Source organism: Musca autumnalis, unplaced genomic scaffold (genome assembly GCF_047663935.1).
Source record: "Musca autumnalis isolate F117 unplaced genomic scaffold, ASM4766393v1 scaffold_1, whole genome shotgun sequence".
Lineage (NCBI taxonomy): Eukaryota > Metazoa > Arthropoda > Insecta > Diptera > Muscidae > Musca > Musca autumnalis.
The window spans coordinates 101,493,773-101,514,425 of NW_027411644.1; the positions used below are offsets into that span (position 1 = coordinate 101,493,773).

The following is a 20,653-nucleotide window of genomic DNA, read 5'->3' on the forward strand; positions in this document are numbered from 1 at the left end:
CTTCAAAATGTCAGCATCAATTTTAAGGGGATGCAGTGTATATATCGAGAAGTCATACACTAGAACCATGTTGCCCAAGGGGTATTCTTTAGTTCTCTCTTTGAGCACAGGTTTGAGTTTTGCGTGGTTTGGACAGAAATCAAGAAAGAACACAAAAAAATTGTAAACTTCAACACATTTTTCCCATTTTTTTATCTTACCACCAACGCAGCTTCCACGAAAATTATTTGTTATGGTCCATATTATGAGATCGTGGCTAAAACACTTCAATTAATATAAATATATTCATATTTTATAAAATATATTAACAGTTCGCGACTTATTAAATGGTGAACCTCAACTTCAACGATTGTAAAACTTTTTTGAATATTACCATATGTATGTTGACATTTTTGTTCAAATGTCAAATTAAAGGAAGTTCGATCAACAAATGTAGCCAAAATACTGAAATTACTTAAAATCGGGAGCTACCGTTGAATAGGTGCAATAAATTTTTGGTGGTGGGTCATGACAGCAAGGAACCTCAAATGTCAAATACAGAAATATACATAGCTAAATACATATACATACATATATAGCTCTGCGCCGACAGAGGTCTTTTTTGGAATTTGGTGGCCCTTTTTGGGCATTTGAACATGACGACAAAAATGTGGATTAGGATTAAAGTTCAAAAGTATTGCAGAGGAGGCACTTAAAAGAATGGACCGACATACTCCATTATGGACGTGGATTTTATTTTGGGAGTTATATATTTTCGATAGATATTGCGCCCACTAGTCACTTCAGTGGTATAACTTTTGGAACAGTATGCCAGGAAGCATGGACTTCTCCGCGAAAAACATAATATCTCTTTAAACATGACCACAACGAACAGCATCTGTATACATTGCCAAAGGATCTTCGAACAGACCTTAAACTGCACTTGGACACAAATGTTGAACTCCTGTAGGGGAGGCACCCTAAGGAGAGGACCGATATGGGCTAGTTTAGAAATTGGACTAAATTTGGACAAAATATTAGGAGATCCAAAGTTTGGACCAAATTGCCTCTTTCAAGAGATATCGTGCTAATGGTATGCATTATGATGGTAGCGACATTTTTTTTAAATATTGGGGGAAGTACCGTAAGTTGTGGACCGGTATTGTCAATTTTCGAACTGAAACTAAGTTTGGACAAAATACGATGGAGGCAAAATTTTGGACAAAATCGGTTGATCAGTTCGAGAGTTATCGTACCCTCCAGCCATATGGTGCCATAGAGGGTTTTTAACCCCTTCGCGCTTTTTTGCAGGAAGTATGGACTTGCCCCTGGAAAAACTTTTACCGTCGTAATTGAGACGGCGAATGCAAGTTGCTTTAACAAAAATCAAAGTGATTCGAGAGCAGGTCTTAAAGTGAACTTATTCGAAATGTTGTGCGGGAGGTACCCGAAGGAGTGGACCAATACAGTCCATATTGGAACCTGATCTATATCTGGTAGATATATTAAACTATGGACCAAATCGGTCGATCCCATCAAGAGTTAAGGTGCATACAATTTTTGCGAACATTTTTGAATCTTTGTGGGGGGGGGGGTACCTGAAGAAGTAGACCGATATGGCATATCTTCGAACTTAAGCTTAGTTTGGACAAAATATTACGAAGGCCAAAGTTTGGACCGAATCGGCACGGTGCCATAGGGGTTTTTTTTTTGCAAATTTCAGGCTGTTTTTTCATCAAGTATGGACTTGCCCCCGATTTTGCCCGTATAAAAGTGTATATACCCGTGAGTTGTCCTTATATTGGGCCTATACCTAAACGTGGACCAATGTTGACAATTTCTGGCAGAGAAGTTTCGTGACAGCTGGGACACAAAAATGTCATGTTTATTTATTTTTTTATTTATTTATTTTTTTATTTATTTATTTATTTATTTATTTATTTATTTATTTATTTATTTATTTATTTATTTATTTATTTATTTATTTACTTATTTATTCATTTATCTATCTATTTATTTATTTACTTATTTATTCATTTATCTATTTATTTATTTATTTTTTATTTATTTATTTATTTAATTATTTACTTATGTTGGGATATACGATTGGAGATGAGAACACAAGAACACTTTTACACTTTCACACTGGTGGTTTATTCACAACTGATAATTATTCTACAATGTGTACAGGTACTTATATGTATACACCTTACAACATATTCAGGTATGTAAATATTTGCATTGGTACATTTCCAATACTCCTCCTCAATGAAAATATTTACATTTCCTTCTTATATATACAGTTGACACACAACTTACATTGACATACAATGTTTTCTTAAATATAGACACACTATAAATTATCTTACATTCTAGTATATACATATATTTACATAATTAATTAATTTCATATTATCAACTATTTACATCTCAATTTAAATTATATTTTTATCGCAGTTTATCAAGCATTTTCTGGACTAACCATTTTCATCAAAATGCTTCACACTCTTCGTAAGGCTTCACGCGTTCGTAACGTGTTCGCATTTTCTGTGGCCTGTATGGAACTATGTTTTCTTCGTTTTCACTTTCGTTGGCTGACTCATAATCGCTCTCATCCTTCTGTTCTTCAACAATCTGGCTCACATTGGATTTCCTCTCCTTACTCGCATCATAGCCGCGCCGATTTCTGATTTTCTTCGGGCTGTACAAAAACAAATTTCCTTGTTTTCTGGCGAACATAACAGTTTTTCCTCTGTCTATTATTTTAGCACCTCTGCTATCGAACTTCACTGTTGCCTTTTCTGCTACCTTTACCACCTCGGTCTCTACATTGTGCGGCGTAATGTCCTGAACGCCCACAATTGAAGCATTTGAAGTTGCGATGATTTTTCTGCTTACTGGTACCTGCGCAGTTATTTCTGCCCTTGTTGCTTCTTCTTGTTTGTGCCATAAAAATCTGGACGTCATCGTCTGCTTGTGCTCTGTTGTTGACCTTTCGACGATCACATTCCTCACCCAATTTGATCTTCAGGGTACTTAACTTTGGCAGCTCGTCCCTCGCTTCTAGTGCAACAACTAGATTTTCATATGATGATGACAGGCTCGCTAACAGCATTATCACATATAGCTCCTCCTGTAGAGCTATTCCCGTTTCCGCCAATTTTTCCACAATGGTCACAAATTTGCAAATGTACTCCTGTACATCTTCATTTTCTGCCATGCGCATCTGGATCAGTTGCTTGAAGAGGGTCACTTTTCTTACCGGTCCCTTCGGTCTGTGCACATCTCTCACAGCTTCCCACGTCTCCTTCGCTGTTGTGCAGTTCTTGATGTGAGCAATCTGCACCGGTGCTGCACTCAATATGATGGTTGCTGTAGCCTTCTCATCCTTAGTTTTCCATGCGGCAACTTCACTGGCATTCTTCTCATTTGGAACAGGCTTCTCCATCTCACCATTAACCACCGACCACAAGTCTTGATGAACCAGGACACTTCTCACTTGTAGACTCCATGAGTCGTAGTTGGTATCATCCAATTTCGCAATATTGTAGAGCGAATTCATTTTCCTCGTTTTTCACTTTCACAGCTGCGCACTTTAATTTCTCACAATTACTGCTTGCGGCTATTTCCTTGTAGTGTGTCTATTTTTCACTTTCTGCACACACACTTTTATTGCTGCCTGGGCCCATAACCTGTTGGGTATACACGAGGAAAACACAAGGACACTTTTGTACACTTTTCACACTTTGGTGGTTTATTCACAACTGATAATTATTCTACAATGTGTACAGGTACTTATATGTATACACCTTACAACATATTCAGGTATGTAAATATTTGCATTGGTACATTTCCAATAACTTATTTATTTATTTATTTATTTATTTATTTATTTATTTATTTATTTATTTATTTATTTATTTATTTATTTATTTATTTATTTATTTATTTATTTATTTATTTATTTATTTATTTATTTATTTATTTATTTATTTATTTATTTATTTATTTATTTATTTATTTATTTATTTATTTATTTATTTATTTATTTATTTATTTATTTATTTATTTATTTATTTATTTATTTATTTATTTATTTATTTATTTATTTATTTATTTATTTATTTATTTATTTATTTATTTATTTATTTATTTATTTATTTATTTATTTACTTATTTATTTATTTATTTATTTTTATATCTTTTTATTGGTTTCAAATGAAGCTCAAAAAATATTTGCTTCATTTGAATCCATTTATTATACATTTTTTATCTCTCTTTTATAGCCGTACTGACAATACGTGTTGATGATCTCAATGATAATCCTCCCCAGTTTGCAATAGGTACTTTAGAAGAAATCCGTATTGTAACCGAGATGGCCGATATTATGAATGCTGTAGGTAAGTTTAGCAAACGATTCCAGATATTTTTTATTTTTGCCTTATTTAGCCGAAGGTCATTTATAGTGATATTTAATTAATTCTCTTTCGAGTTGAGCTTATTAGACCTATTATATACATTGAAAAATTAGGAGTCTACCGAAGTCCCACACATTCAACCATTACGCTACGTTTCACGGGTGGTTAAGCCGATCTTCAGGCGTATTGAATGTTGTTTTTGTGGCAGACGAAGCAAAGCTTGGAAACTAGTATATATATCGCACTTCATTGGATAAGTGCATATGCGAAATTATATCAGTTAATTGAAACTCCAAACTTTTCCTATAGCGTAATGGTTGAATGTGTGGGACTTCGGTAGACTCCTAATTTTTCAATGTATATAATAGGTCTAATAAGCTCAACTAGAAAGAGAATTAATTAAACATTCCAGATATCGTTTTCCTACATTTATTAAAAATAATTCTTTAAAGGGACTATTGAGGCTTTCGATATAGACGGTCCGGGAAATAATAATATCACCTTCTCCTTGAGGTAAAAATAATTTCGCAGCACATTTACATATATGTACATATCTAACAATTAACAAACGTCTAAAGACCCACAGGAAATCTCACCCAGCCGGGTCTTATCAGCATTAATGAGACAACAGGTTTGCTAAGAGTTGCCGGACTAATACAATGCGATATTCCCAAAATATATAATTTAGAATATGAAGTAATAATATCGGATACAATGCATACCAGCATAGGAAAGGTAAGATTGAAAATTTGGATTTAGCCAAGGTTCATTTGGCAAAGTTATCCAGAAGGCGAATTCAGACCTTAGTCTTCATTTGCTGTCAGAAGTTTTAGCGCGAATACTCCATAAAAGAAAAAAGGAAACAATAAAATATAAATATAAAAATATAAAATATGTATGTATATAAAAATATGTTTTGACAGCAAATGAAGGCCTGAATTCTAGAGTTGTGCCAAAGAAACTATATGGAACTATCTCGTTCACTTCGCAGTTCCAATGGCCACATTTTTTTTCTTTGAACAAACTGCGTATACTTAATATCACACGTTACATTTCATGATGTTACTAATACGTTTTTGAACTAGCACAAGGAACTAGGAACTAGATTACCCAACTCTACTGAATTCGGTGATACATTTCTAAATTCGCCTTGGGTCTACGCTTCATGTTGATAATATATACGGAAATATTTTATTTCTATTACAGTTTAAAGTATCAATAATTGACATTAATAATCAAGTTCCACAAATTGATACGTTCGAACAACAAGTCTGGATTTATGAGAACTCAACTACAGGTCAATATGTGGGCCAAATAAAGGCCTATGACAATGACAGGGACAGTGAGTAGCAACTAGTCGTACCAGACATTCATCAACATTTTTTTTTCAAATATGTACACTCCTTTCTTTCAGGTCCACACAATACACTGGAATATAGCATAAACAGCGCCTTTACTGATCTCCATAATCTTTTTCAAATCAATATTACAACCGGAGAAGTGTATGTCAATTTGCGTAATGGTTACTTTTTGGATCGTGATATGGGTACAACATATCATTATATACCCATCGATATTAAGGATAATTTCAATTTCTTAAATGCTGTCAATGGACGTAAGTTTTGATATTGTTTAAAATTGTCATTAAAAGTTTTTTAGTATCAATCTTCTACCTACACTTAAGGCCATCAAGATTGCCGCCTTAAATTCTTGTTAATGTTAGCCTAATAATCGCAAAACAAATGAATATGGGATTTTAATTTTGTAGCGTTTTAAAGTTTATGATGTACCGTATCAAACACCAAAAAGAATATTTTTCTAGGTTTTCGCGAAATAATTTTCTGATCATTTTTCCGAAATTAGTGTGAACCAGGATCAATGTAGGGCGGATCAAATCTGAACCGATTTTGATAAAATTTAGCACATTTATTTCTAGACATTCCAAATTTCATTAAAATCGGGCATATAGCGTGATTGGTGCAGCAAATACGTGAAATCGGCCGAAAATATACATATATGGGAGCTATATCCTAATCTTAACCGATTTCGATTTAATTTGGCACATTTACTTCTAGACATTTACTTCGGTCACACATTCTAAACTTCATCAAAATCAAATCAAAACAATAGCGTTCTTCCTATGCACAGTGGATCCACCCATTGGCCAAAACTAAAAAAATTAATGTCAATATTTTGATACAACATCTGGCAACACTGACAGCTATGACATGGACCTTTTTAAAAATATAGTAGTTTTTGTTTCATTCGAACACGATCTTTTTAAAAATAGCTTCAAAAGTCGGAACATTTGACAAATATTTTTTGTTGTGAGTACAACCTATATTTTAAGTGCAAGTAAATATATTCAAAATATCGCGAAACTAATAGGTAAAGCAAAATATTATAGTGGGTTTTGAAGGAGTAGGTAATAGCTTAGTTTTCATTTAAAAATAGTGTTTTAGCGTGTTGTGGAATTCTAGTTAGCTGAATATTTTCTTAGTGTATTTTGTAATGCCAATTCGATCATATACTTAAATTTGACCTAAGGTTTTAGTCATGATGCCCACCAGTGCCCACCTCGGGAATAATTTTCCAAAGTAGGTCATAGGTTTATGATTATTCAGTATTAAAATCAGCTGCCATCTAGTGCCAGACTATAAATGGTGGGCCGCAGAATAAGGCAGCCCTAGAATATTGTTTCTATGGATATATTAGGGTATAACTCTGTTATCTGACCGCGTACATTAACATAATTGGCATCAATGGAAAGGTCAAGAATTCTTCTTCCATATATGACTTACGTGGGCGGTATGTGTCTTCGAGGAAAAACGCTATAAGGTCTATAATAAAAATTTTACCAATTTTCAGACAAAAATGTTGGGTTTTTTAATCCGCTAAATTGGTTGGATTTTATGTTGTTTTGGAGATTGTTTTGTTTCCCCAAGCCTATTTTTGCATCATAAGATAATCGCGACCTTTGTTCATGTCATTTTGTATTAACAGCAGAAAACAGTTCGTGCCGTATACCCCCTCCAGAGGGGAAAGGGGGGAGAATGTTACGCTCGTGGTTTCTTAAAACACTCTTCGCCATACAAGTGGATCCACTGTGCTATGGTTCAAAAAATTATATTCCTCAATTTTCACCTGAGTCGGACAATAAATGCGACCTGTACGTTGCGAACAAACGGATGGACATACATAAGTCGACTCAGTAAGTGATTTTATGTATATCCTCAAAAGGAATTATGGATTTATCTAGTTTCCTTATGCATGTTACATACAAATGCACAAAGACATAATATCCCTTAGCACATTGTGGTTGAGGGCATAAAAAGTTGCATTAATTTATGTTCAACAGGATAGCACAATCATTTTATTTGTTCAGTTCGGTCTTAACCAGGGAATAATGATAGATAGCCTTAAAACCTCTAAAACTCGGTTCGTTGTGCCAAATTTGGGATAAGGCTATCCCGACAACGTTGTTCTGCCAGACGTAGAAGTAGCTTAAAGGTGGCTTGGCCGAGTTATCGATTGCAATATGTTGTGACTAAAAGGCCAAATACATACGGTCCGTTGAGTGACGCGTTGAACAACCACATGAAAACTATAAGAACAAACTTGACATCACTTTTCAATTTTTCATGTGGTTGTGGTTTTCAACGCGCAACGCGTCTCTCAACGGACCGTATGTGCCGGGGCCTTAAGATGCGCGACGCATCAGTACATTTGCCATTTAATTTTCTTCAATGTTGCTATTGCAATATAAAGTTGCTATTAAATTTAGAGTCCCAAAAATAGCGCAAATTGACTTGACTCTCGACGTTAATCTTTACTGGTCCATCGTCCGCTGTCACGACAAATCAGATTAGTTTTAGCTCAACTACGCTCGGGAAAGTGCAGCCGGCAAGGATCGACGGCAGTGTGCAAAATATCTGCCCAGCATTCTCCAACTTCCTCCTGTGGATCTGTGGTTACATCCTACACAACAACAACTGGTCCATCAATTTCCATCGAATTGTTTATCAGATATGCAACAGATTTCGGTTTGGAAGATACTAAAATTTTCGATCGACTTATGTATATGATAGTAGAACATGTAGATGGATGACTGATGATTTTGTGAAAGCAAAGCGGAGTTCGGTAGCAGCCACTTTGCAATGATGCATATTATCCTGCATGATCGAGGTGGTGGTTGTTCGCTACGTTTTCCAAATTCTTTTGTTGGGTACTTTCTGAATTTTCAGGTTTGAGTCGTCGCCTCACGCTCCTTTCTCTTTTCGGAACAAATTTCTTTATCGAAAAATACAAAATTTTTCTCTTAAATCGCAAGTTTTCTTAAGTAGCCGGCCTTCGGCCAGGAGCAAAATTCGGCTATGCGAACTAAATTTTTTTAGATCGTAAATTTTTTCCAAGTAAACAAAGGAATTTTCGGAACTTTGTAGGCCTATATCTCGGGAAATATATATGTACTTCCGCAACAAAAGAAATACATCGTTGGAATTGGCAGGAATAGCATAATTTACTGCGATGGATCGGTAAAGGAAATTTAAGCGCTTTTTTCTCTGAAGTGTTTGGAGGCTGTGGGAGAGCTGTTGGATATTTCCGCTAGTCTTAATTAAGGTAGAAAAACAAAGTCGAAATTTGGTTATACATAAAATCGAATGTCGACTTCGAATTTTCCTACCCACGACAAAAATATGTTTGTTCGATAACTTCGCAAGAAAAAAGTACTTGCATAAACTTTTTCTCTCAACTCTTCGATGGTTTCTACCCATTGCAAATCCGAAATACCATGTTACAGCCACTTCAGTAGAAAAATCCTTTCAGATACTTCACATCGGTCGGTATAGTTAACCTTCCAAACACAAAATTTTAGCCATTTCAACTAAATAATGTGACAGGATCTATGGCATCGTGGACTTTCTATCAAATCGTGGACCTATACCGACAGTTCTCTGCAGGAATGTTTTATATTCCCAATGAAGACTATATAGGGAATTTTAGAAACTTCTTTAGGATCATGCGGCTACAACCCTGAAATTTATCTAGTATGGCTTTGGTAAGCGCACCGCATTCAACTAGAAATTGAATTTAGTCACAAACGTGTTCATTGAACACTGTTCAATCTTCGAGATTGGGCGCCATGCGAGTCACATTTCTTTGTTTTTAGTAATTTTGGTTTATGTTATAAATACCGTTATTTTGGGTATATTAGAAAAAGATCAATAGGAACCCTAAATGTCAATTTACATACATGTAATTTGATCAGAAAATTTTGCTTAAAAATTAATATAACTAAAATCGTGAACTTATATCCACAATTTTTAGTGGGAAAGTTGATTGACCATTGGAACCCTAAAAACCAAATTAAAGTTAATTTAATGATTACTCTAATTCTCAAAATTCTCAAAAATGCAAAAAAATATATTTTACAAAATATTGAAGATTTTTGCATGGGATTTGGTTCAGTTGCATATGTTTTGACCATTAAATTTTAAGGCGTGTTATGTATTTTCATATTTATTAAAATTTTTTGTTGTATAACGTGTCAAAACTTTTTATTTTCTTATATCTGAAGCAAAGAACTATCCATAATTGCAAAAAATACTTAATTTTCAAAAAAGTATTTTAAATAAAATTTCCTAAAAAGTGCAATTTTGTTGCAAATGTATTGGACACCATTGTATATACTATCGTACAGGGTACAAAAATACTACTGAATGAAATTTGAAACAGTCTATATTTTTATCACTCTTTGTTTAGCGGTAAATCAAAGGTCAACGTTTCTTAATGTGACTCTATTGGATGTGAATGATAATGCTCCAATAATGCCTGATCCAAACCTAATACAATTTGACCTCTCCGAAGCTGATGATAAGGTAATTTAGTTTTCACTTTGAACAATCCTTTATATACAATAAATTTCCCCATGGGCTCAAGTACAACCAAGGCACATTTATGTGCCTTGGTTACAACTAACCAAAACTAAACTGACAGCCTTGACCATATCAGCTTTTCGATATGATGATTAAGTACTACAAGTATTCCCACATTATTGAGAATGATTTTTATTCGCACACGTTCCTAAAAAATCTTACTTTTTACAAAAATCAGCATATAAAAAATATGAAAAGTGAACATTCTCTTCTACGGAATGAAATTGGGATGTTGATAACGATCAGCAAGTATTTCAAAGCTGTCAGTTTCGTTTACTCTATGTAAATGAAGTTAAGCCGATATTAAAACACCTCTGACATATGCGTACAATATATCAATGTGTTATAGAATACTTATTCCAAAGTCGAGTTGATTGCGTTGGATAGAGACGAAGATAATACAATGAATTCGGAACTCTCGTATAAAATACTTTCAATAAAACCAGGTAAGTCTGTTAATATAACATACAAAAAAAATTACTAGAATTAGTTCCTTTAGTTATGGAAAATAATCCGAATCTGTTATCATACGAGGACATTTTCACCATGACCACTTGGAGCAATCGCATTGGCAAATTAAAATGTCAAACATCACTAAAAGGTTTTTATGGAACTTGGGAATTAGAAATTGAAGCATCCGATAATGGTTTACCTCAATTGAAAAATGTCTCAACTTATCAGGTCAATATAAAACCATATAATTTTCATAACCCTGAAATACGATATCCCATTCAACAGAAATCTATTAGAATATGGTAAGAAAGCAATATAAGACTTTGATAAGCTATAAATAACCATCATCTTGCAGTTACTCTCTTCAAGAACCGTTACGGCCACTTTACGAAGCAGATTGTAGTACGCGCTTGAGACAGTTTCAAGTTTATGATCCTGATGGTGGGGAATATGGTGATGTACATTTTGATATTAGCAGTGATGGTGAGTTTTGAATTGTATGTATGTAAGTAAGGGTGTCCCATAAAAAACAATTTTTTTATAAAATACCAACCCCCAACACATTTTCCCATAAGGATTTACACCAACTTAAATAGGTTTCGTTCTTGGGCAAAACGACGTACAAAAATATTTAATTTTAATCTTTTTATCGTTACAGTGGGCCATGATCAATATTTTCAACTATCAAAGGAATCCCGAAATTCCTCCAATTTCTTTGTGAGGAATACAATGGCAGCTGGCATATATCTGGTAAGTATGTATTTTATACCCTATTATTATTATTTATTGCTTTCACGCCGGTTAGGAGGCGCATAGTGCCGTACAAAATTCCTTAAAATTATTACGATCGTTAGCTATTGCTTTTACTTGAGACCAGTTAAGGTTCTCTTTAACAGATTTTATTTCTGCATTTAACCTTCTACGGCAAGAGCCTCTGGGCCGTCCTCTACATCGGACCCCTTGTGGGTTTCAGTCTATGGCTGGTCTAGCTATGTTTTTTGGGGATTTACCCTATGGTGGAGGGTATATTGAGTTTGTTTTTCCGTTTGTAATGTAAATAATGACATCTGTTGTAATCACTCTAGCGTCGGCAATGGTTGAGTTAGAACACTATATTTTTGCACCCGAGTGTCTGTTTTTCCATAGGCAGATCAAGTTCGATGATGGGCTATATCGGCCAACGTTTTGGTCTAGCCCCCAGATAACGGTACTTCCCGATTTTCGGTATTTTTAGGGTTTTACCTATATGTTTTTTAACGAACTACCTGTAATTTAAAATTTGAGGTTCACAAAATATCTCCACCAAAATTATTAACATATTTAGGTCTATGTTTCGGTATATCCCCCATATAAGGGTACCTCCCGATTTTCGGTATTTTTAGGGTTTTAGCAACATTTTTTGACCAACTACCTGTAATTTGACGTTTAAGGTTCCCAGAGGTCACAATTTATCTTCACAAAAAACGTACCTACCGATATAACGGTAGCTCCCGATTTTCGGTATTTTGAGGATTTTAACTACCTTTTTTGTCAGAATTACCTGCAATTTGACGTTTGAGACTCCTAGTTGTGACAAAACTACTCTACCAAAAATTGTCAACATAGGTCCATGTCTCGTTATAGCCCCTATATAACGGTACCTCCCGATTTTCGTTATTTTGAGGGTTTTGTCTACGTTTTTCACCGAACTATCTGTAATTTAACATTTGAGGTTCCCAGAGCTCATGAAACATATCCACCAATAATTGTCAACATAGGTCCATATTTTGGTATTGCCCCCATATAACGGTACCTTCATATTATAGCAATTTCGAGAATTTTAACTACTTTTTACCAAACTACCTGTTATTTGAGGTTTCCGGTCAAATCCACAAATCGTCTCCACCAAAAATTGCCTCCCGATTTTCGTTATTTTGAGGACTTTTGCTACAAATTTAACCAAACTTGCCGCAATATGCCATTTGAGGAAATTTGTCAATGTTTTTTCGCCTTCATATAACGGTATCTCTCTATTATAGGAACTTTGAGAATTTTAACTACTATTTGATAGAACTACCTGTTATTTGACGTTCAAAGTGGTCACAAAATTTCTCCACCAAAAATTGTCAATATATGGCCACACTTTGATGAAGCCCCCATATAAAGGTGGCGCCCGATTGAAAAAATTTGTTGATACAATTTCCGACCTTATATAGGCATTTGGGTTTCGGTGGTCACAAAATAAATCTATTTTAAATTGTGAACAGGAAAAAAAAATTAACTAATATGTATTTCATAGTGGTGGGTATAAAAAGAACCTGACACTTTTTTACTTGTTATATTTTATACTTTATTCGCTTGTACGGGAAATATTTTTTAACAACACCGGCAACACAATGCTCCCTCAGAAAAATATCCTAAGAACCAAGGAATGATAAGTCTGTAATAGGCTAGCTAAATTTTAGAAAGGAACGATTTTAACACGTGGACCAGAGGTGGAAACGTTCACTACTTAAAAACTACACTGTTTTAAACTTTCAACAAGTTAAAATTACAGTATGTTCGGCAGGATCGCACTTTGAAGCAAACTTAAAGGTTTAAAATGTGGCAAGTGCTAGCGACCGATACCGGAAGGGCCAATAAATGAGGTTTTCCACCCCCTGAGAACAACTCGACTCCGGCACGAAGACTCCGCTTGCGAAACCCTGATCCTGACAGGGTTAAATATTTTCTCCATCGCGTTGCACTTATACTCGTATTCGTGCGGCATAACTTTCCACCGACCTACCCATCGATTTATATGTGATCAACAAGGTTTCTTTATCTACACCCCAAGTGCTGACGGCTAGGGACTTGAGTACCTTGTTCCTACATCTCAGATTGTCGCATATAGCTTTGGCATGCGCGGACGACGACGTAAACATGCTGTCGAATGTGACCCCTAGAATTTTGAGGTCGTTGATCGTTAGAATTCTGCTGCCATTGGCCATGATATTCAACTCAGTGCTCACCTCTTCAAAGTGGCGGTAGATTGAGTGGCGGATATTTGGGACATTAGGGAAGGTATCCGACTCCAAAATCGTTAAGTCCTCGACTAATAAGTGTGGAGATGGCATACAATGCTGTTGTCGTGCTGTGCTGCTTACGAAACCCATTCTGATGATCGGCAACTGGATAGGTATTTCTGAATCTGAGGAGAAGTAAACACTCAAGAGTCTTTACGGCAGGAGACGAAAGCGAAATCGATCTGTACGATTCACCTTTACTGGCATCCTTGTCTGGCTTCAGTAGCAGGATTTCGGGAACGATTTGGCTGGGTAGCGACAGATTGAGAACTTTGGTGAGATACTCGCGTCCCATTCTCTCATTCAGCTGTTGGATGATTTACCCTTCCAGATGGCATTCGCAACATCATCCATTGTATATTGTGGTGGTTCCTCCTCGACAGGAAGATATCTAATGTGACGTAGTACTCTTTTCTTTGCTTTGCCATTCCCGGGATGCTCGACAAATTGTCGATTAAAATAACTTTCGCACCTCTTCGGATCAGACAGCGTAACCTCGCCAAACGTGACTGAGGTCTTATCTTTCTTCTTTCCAGGGTTCGAGAGGGACTAAACCGTTGCCCACAATTTACCTTTTTCGGTCCCATTTTGTTGCAACTCTTCAGATGAATTCGATTGAAAAATATTACTTCAACCTTTAATACCATAAATAGGGTGGTTATCTAATATGTAGGGGCCTAAAACGTGGTCTATATTGATAATTTTTGTTATGAATGTTTTCTACCACATTGAAACAAAAATCGGGTGGGGTACCGTTATAAGGGATCTGTATCAAAACGTGGACTTATATTTATCTTTATATACCCTACACCATAGTATGGAGGGTATATAAACTTTGAACCAATCCATATTTCAATAATTACACTTTCATGCCCTCTACATTTCAATAGTAACAATTTTCAAATTTGTACCTTTGTCATTGTGAGTTTGTAAATTTTCCAATTTCCCATTGTGCTTGATTCATTGTATTTTAAAGTTAACTGACAGAATGCAACTATGTAAATAATTTATTCTACTACTCCTGTAAAACAACTCATTAGTTACTACTTTCGATATAACATTTTATGCAACTGTAAACTACAGTAGAACTTCGATAATTCGTAATTCACGGGAGCAGCCAATTTTTACGAATTATCGAGGATTACGATTTATCGAGATTACGAATTAACGAGGTTAAAATAAAATAATACGAATTATCGAGGTTTTTTCATTTATTGAAAAACTTATATAAAAATTCAGAAACAAAACAAAAACTGTTATAAGTACACTTGATTTAAAAACTAAAATAAATGAATGAATAAATAAACAAGTAAGAAAAGTCTATAGTCGGACGGAGCCGACCATGGGATACCCTATACCACTATCCCTGGACAATCGCTCTACACGGAACTTCTTTTCAGTGATTGTGAAAATTTAATTATCAAACTTCAGAGGTGTAATGTATAATATTTATGGCCAAAACCAAAAAGTTATCTTGCATGACAAACACATTTTTTTAGCAGGAAAGGAAAATTTAGTTCACAAAAAATAAAATGTAATGAAACCCACTTATGTAGTACTACTACTTCCGTTGTTTAACCGCTACGTTATTGAAATTTTTACCAATTTCACACAAAAGTTTCAGTCCATTTAACCCGCTAAGTATTATCTGATCTTCACGTTGGTTTGTACGCTTCTTCTTCATCATAAACTCAAACTTTGTTTAAAATTTTGCGGGTTATTATTTTGACCTACAGAGCCGCTACAAAATTGGTTAAAATTTTGTTTTTTTTGTCCATTTCATCCCGTGAACATTGCACGATCATCACCAAAAACTAATCATTTCTATTCTGGTCCGAACCCAACCTCCTTAAAAAATTCGTTACAATCGGTCCATAATTGCGGCCTTAAGCTTGTTTACAATTTTTAATGGACGGACACACATCGCTAAATCGCTTTATCTCATCGAGATATGAATTTTTGCATACCAAATAAGGGGTCTAGGACGAATATTTCGTGGTGTTACATTAACTTTTGAAGAGACAATATGTAGCATGGGATAAAAATGTGTTTTCTCTACACAGGCAGTAGGCCCGTTATCTAGCAAACACTTTATTGCAATTTACATCAGAGGAAAGGTCAGTAGTTTTTTCTATAAGTAGGCTACTTTGCGAAATATATATGTCCTCAAGGAATTAAAATATCGACCAAAAATAAAATATAAAATAAAATATATTTTTCATACAAAAGTAATGGTCCATTTCACCCGCTAAAGAATATCAGATCATCATTCAAAATTGTAGGCATCTTTTTCGACCTATACTATTACCCGGTGCAAAATTTCGCGACTATTGATGTATAATTGCGACTTCTAACGAGTTTATTATTACACTACCAACAAATAACGGAATATATTAGGCTGTAACTCTGTTATCTGATCATGTACATCAACATAATTGACATCAATTGAAAGGTCAAGCGCTCCACTTTCAAGTATATCTCACTTGTCCGAAATGTCACTTCCAGGAATTAAGATATAAGCTGTATATTAAAAATTTTCACAATTTTCACACAAAAGTTTTGGTCCATTTAACCCTCTAAATATTATCTGATCGCCATCTCAGATTGCAAGCTTCTTCTTGGTCATATAGACTTACCTTATTTATAATTTCGAGGCGATCGGACTATTATTGCGACCTACAGAGCAGCTACAAAATCGGATAAAAATTATGTTTTTGGTCCATTTCACCCGCTAAATATTTCACGATCATCACCAATAAGAATAGGGATCTATTCTGATCTGAACCCGACCTCCATACAAAATTTCGTGACGATCGGTCCATAATTGCGGCCTGGAGCGTGTTTACAATTTATAATGGACAGACGGACGGACGGACGGACGGAAGGACGGACGGACACACATCTCAAAATCGCTTTATCTCGTCGAGATATGAAGATTGGTATACCACATTGGGGGTCTCCGACGAATATTTCGCGGTGTTACATGAATTTTTACCAAAACAAACTTATAATACCCTTTTCCACATTGTGGTATAGGGTATATGATATGAGGTTGTAATAACAACCAATATTTGAAGCCATTGGTTAAATATTTCAGTTGTCATCCAAGCCTTTTTATTGTACCGGTATTCTACTGGGAAAGTTCTTATGTTCTTCAAGCATCTGGTAAGCATTTATAAAATAATAATGGACCTGAAACTGGAATATTAGACTCTCGGCATTGTCCAAACCATACAACTAAAGCCTTTTCTACATCGGGATATTCATGACAAAACATAATCAAAAAAAAAAAAAACTAACGGTAAAAGCCATTGACAGCATTTGGTGCGTAAACATTTGTAATAAAAAGATGTTAACAACAAAATTATAAAATTTTTATGAAATTAGAAAATGTTTTGAGATGAAAAAATTTCGAGTTATCGAGGGGACCAAAATGCGTGTAATTTTTACGAAATATCGCGATTTTTTCAAGGGACCGGCAGTTTGTTACGAATTATCGAAGATTACGAATTATCGAGGTACGAATTATCGAAGTTCTACTGTATTACTAATATATTTGCGCCCTACTATTTCTTCTCACGATTAGTACTTAAGCTAGAACAAAATGCAATAAAATCGCTCAGTTTGTGATCTACAATCTAACGCGTTACATAACCATCAGACAAGATCACAAGGGGTGATCTCCATTCTAACATGTTATGGTAACTATCAGATAAGATCACATTGAGACAATTTGTCCGCTCGGCAGTATACAACAATCCTCACTTATGTTTTCATATACAATCCACACCAGATTGTTATAACTTTGTTTTTCTGCTTGTTACACGTCGAACTAATAATTTCTAAGACGATCTAGCCATGTCCCTCTGTCCGTATGTTGTAATCACTCTAGCTTCCGCAATAATTGAGTTAAAACGCTAAAATTGTCACCCGTGTGTCTTTCTTTCATATCGCTCATTTACTCAAAGAGTGGCATAACTCAAAAAATACGATTTCTGTGTTAGCAATTTCTATTTTTTCTACAACTTCTACTTTATCTTGGGTCAAATTTTCAGGCTGATATCTCTAAATCTCAACGAGTTACAGCTCATTTACTACAAGCTTCGCATAATTCAACACAGCAGTTTCTTGAGTTTATGAAGCACTAAAACAATTCAAATCATGCTTGATCTTGCACAGAAATTTAGCACTGATGTCTGGCTAGCTGTTTGCAAAATATGGTCCAAGTAGTTATTTTAGTTTTTGTGTAATAATCTTTTTAAGTTGGGAAGTAAAATTCCAATCGCGAACTTAAAACGCGTTTTTCTCGAAAATGGATTTTGTGAAATGTGTCACTCTTTGAGTAAATGGGCGATATGTTGGTCAAGTTCGAAGATGGGATACATAGGTCCACAATTTGGTATAGCACCCATAAAAAGGTACCTCCCGATTTTCGGTATTTTGAGGGTTTTAGCTAAAATTTTTGACTGAACTACCCGAATCCCGACATTTGAGACGCCGCAGTCACTTCTCCATCAACAATTGTCAACAAAAGTCTACGTTTAGGTTTAGCCTCCATATAACGGTACCTCCCCATTTAAGGTATTATGAGGCTTTTAGCTACAATTTTTAACAGAACTGGTTGTAATTTGACACTTGAGGTTTTCAGCGAAACTTCTCCACCAAAAATCGTCAATATATGTAGGTCTATGTTTTGGAATAGCCCCCATATAACGGTACCCCCCGCGTTTTTCTATTTTGAGGATTTTAGCTAAAATTTTTGACCGGTTCCGAAACTTTTCTACCAAAAATCGCCCGCATAAGTCCATTTTTGGTAAATCCCTTATAGAACGGTACGTTGCAATTTTTGGTATTTTGAGGATTTAAGCTGAAATTTTTGACCAACCAAAAATCGTCTACATAGGTCCATGTTTTGGAATAGCCCCCATATAACGGTACCCCTAACAGATTGAAGACATTTTTAGATACATTTTTGACCAAATTTAGGCATTTGAGGTATCCGTGTCGAACAGTTTTTCACCTAACATGAAACTAATCTTTTCATTTTAGTTCAGAATATTTTATGGTGTAGGGTCGAACTTACCGCCGTTATTACTTGTTTTATTTTAATAACTTCTTTTCAGATTAACTTACGGGCAATAGATGGCGGTGGTAGTACATCGGCTATTCTGAAAAATCTCAAAATAGTATTCGTCGATATGCTGGGCAATCCAATGTTTCTTAAAACAACATTCAATACAAGCTTTACAGGTATTATTATATTCAAACACTTCACTTTCAATAGAAATCTTAATCTGCATTTGTTTTTAGAGAATGCAACTGGTTTGCTGGAAGAACGCTTCATACCCGAAGCCCACGATCCAAAGAATGAAGGATTAGATGATCCGGAAGAACTTTATCCGTTGTTTTATTTTATTGATGGTGAGTTTGCTCTTTATATATTAATCACTTATAAATTAAATTAATATACATTTATACACAGATACTGTTCATGCCGAAAACGCGAAATTATTTGAATTGAATCCCATTTCTAGACAATTGAAATTGAAAACTCAGTTAGATCGAGAGATTGCAGAGGAACTTAAAATCCTTATAAAAGTATCAAACAATGAAAACGGTTTAATAAGTAATCCGAATAGCATAAATTATACATTGGAAGTGTATGTCCATGTCATCGATGTTAATGATAATCCTCCAATGTTTTCACAAAAACTCTATGCCGGTGGTTTAACTTCAAAAGATTCAATGGGGAAGACTATTTTAAGTGTAAAGGTAATTTCTGTTTTGGGGCAACTTGGATCAATGAAAGGTTGCATTAATATAAAATTTTCTTTTTATTCATTTAGGCAGAAGATCCTGATTTAGAGGATCACATAACCTATGAAATTGATCTTGATTCTTATGAAAGTCATCTTACAAATTTTCCTAAAAATTATTCCGATTTGGTATCATTGAATCCCGAAACTGGAGAAATATCATTAATCTCTTATGTCCCGAATACCATGGAAGGTTATATGATGTTCAATGTAACAGCATGGGATTTACTCAAACATCGAGATGTGACGGCTGTTAAGATTTTCATTGTCTCCGAAAGTAATCGTGTTAAATTTGTTTTTCTTAGTGATATTCAAGTAATCAGGAGGCAAGAGAAGGTGGTAAGTACCAACATATTGTATAGATGAGTTAGTATTCTTTACCAAGTGAAAATGAAATCAAAATCGTAAAAAAACCTGTCGTCTTCGCAAGGGCTCCATATTCTCACTAGGGTCCATATCCACACTAAATACGAAATATTATGGAAATCGGTTAACGACAATAGGTGAGGAATAAGTCATCTTTATTACCATAGTTATGATCAGCATGTCCGTCTTTCCCCTGAATGCCTGGATTCGATTCTCATGCTCAGCATAATGTCGGCTTACATTTCCTGGGTATTTTCAGCCATGTAAAACAAGTGATGTCAAATCCCACGACAGCGCGTTCTCTCGTACCAGCCGCTATCGCACACGCAGCATTTAACACCAGCCGCTGTTGTTCCAATCCCAGAATATGCATCCTTTTTGCAATTTAATTGCAATGGACTCCGAGGTAAGATCGAGGAAATAGTGGACTTCATTAGTCGCGGTGGTGCAGAAAACCAAGCTCAACAACAACTGCAGCTTACTGCGTTGTGATAGTTACAACGTATTGACGAAAGATCGCACCAGAAGTGGAGGTGGGGGATTAGGTTTCCTAATGCACCAGTATGTTCAAAACAGATCTATCTCGCTTGAGCCTGACCCTAATGACCCGTTCATGGAATGTATGGGGGTAGCAGTCAGGT

The 20,653-nt window shown here is 35.3% G+C and overlaps 1 protein-coding gene across 2 annotated transcripts in view; it reads left to right on the forward strand.

Moving 5' to 3' along the window:
* The window catches only part of LOC141403646 (cadherin-AgCad1-like), a 99,993-nt gene that overhangs the window by 77,032 nt on the left and 2,308 nt on the right, over positions 1-20,653 (forward strand). For both annotated transcript variants that reach the window (XM_073986385.1, XM_073986392.1), the window contains exons 14-27: positions 4,266-4,379; positions 4,850-4,910; positions 4,976-5,132; positions 5,604-5,739; positions 5,812-6,012; positions 10,161-10,276; positions 10,683-10,779; positions 10,833-11,088; positions 11,142-11,269; positions 11,445-11,536; positions 18,954-19,080; positions 19,141-19,251; positions 19,313-19,602; positions 19,677-19,985. In XM_073986385.1, the coding sequence (XP_073842486.1) occupies positions 4,266-4,379; positions 4,850-4,910; positions 4,976-5,132; positions 5,604-5,739; positions 5,812-6,012; positions 10,161-10,276; positions 10,683-10,779; positions 10,833-11,088; positions 11,142-11,269; positions 11,445-11,536; positions 18,954-19,080; positions 19,141-19,251; positions 19,313-19,602; positions 19,677-19,985 (2,195 nt within the window). The remainder of the gene's footprint in view (positions 1-4,265; positions 4,380-4,849; positions 4,911-4,975; positions 5,133-5,603; positions 5,740-5,811; positions 6,013-10,160; positions 10,277-10,682; positions 10,780-10,832; positions 11,089-11,141; positions 11,270-11,444; positions 11,537-18,953; positions 19,081-19,140; positions 19,252-19,312; positions 19,603-19,676; positions 19,986-20,653) is intronic.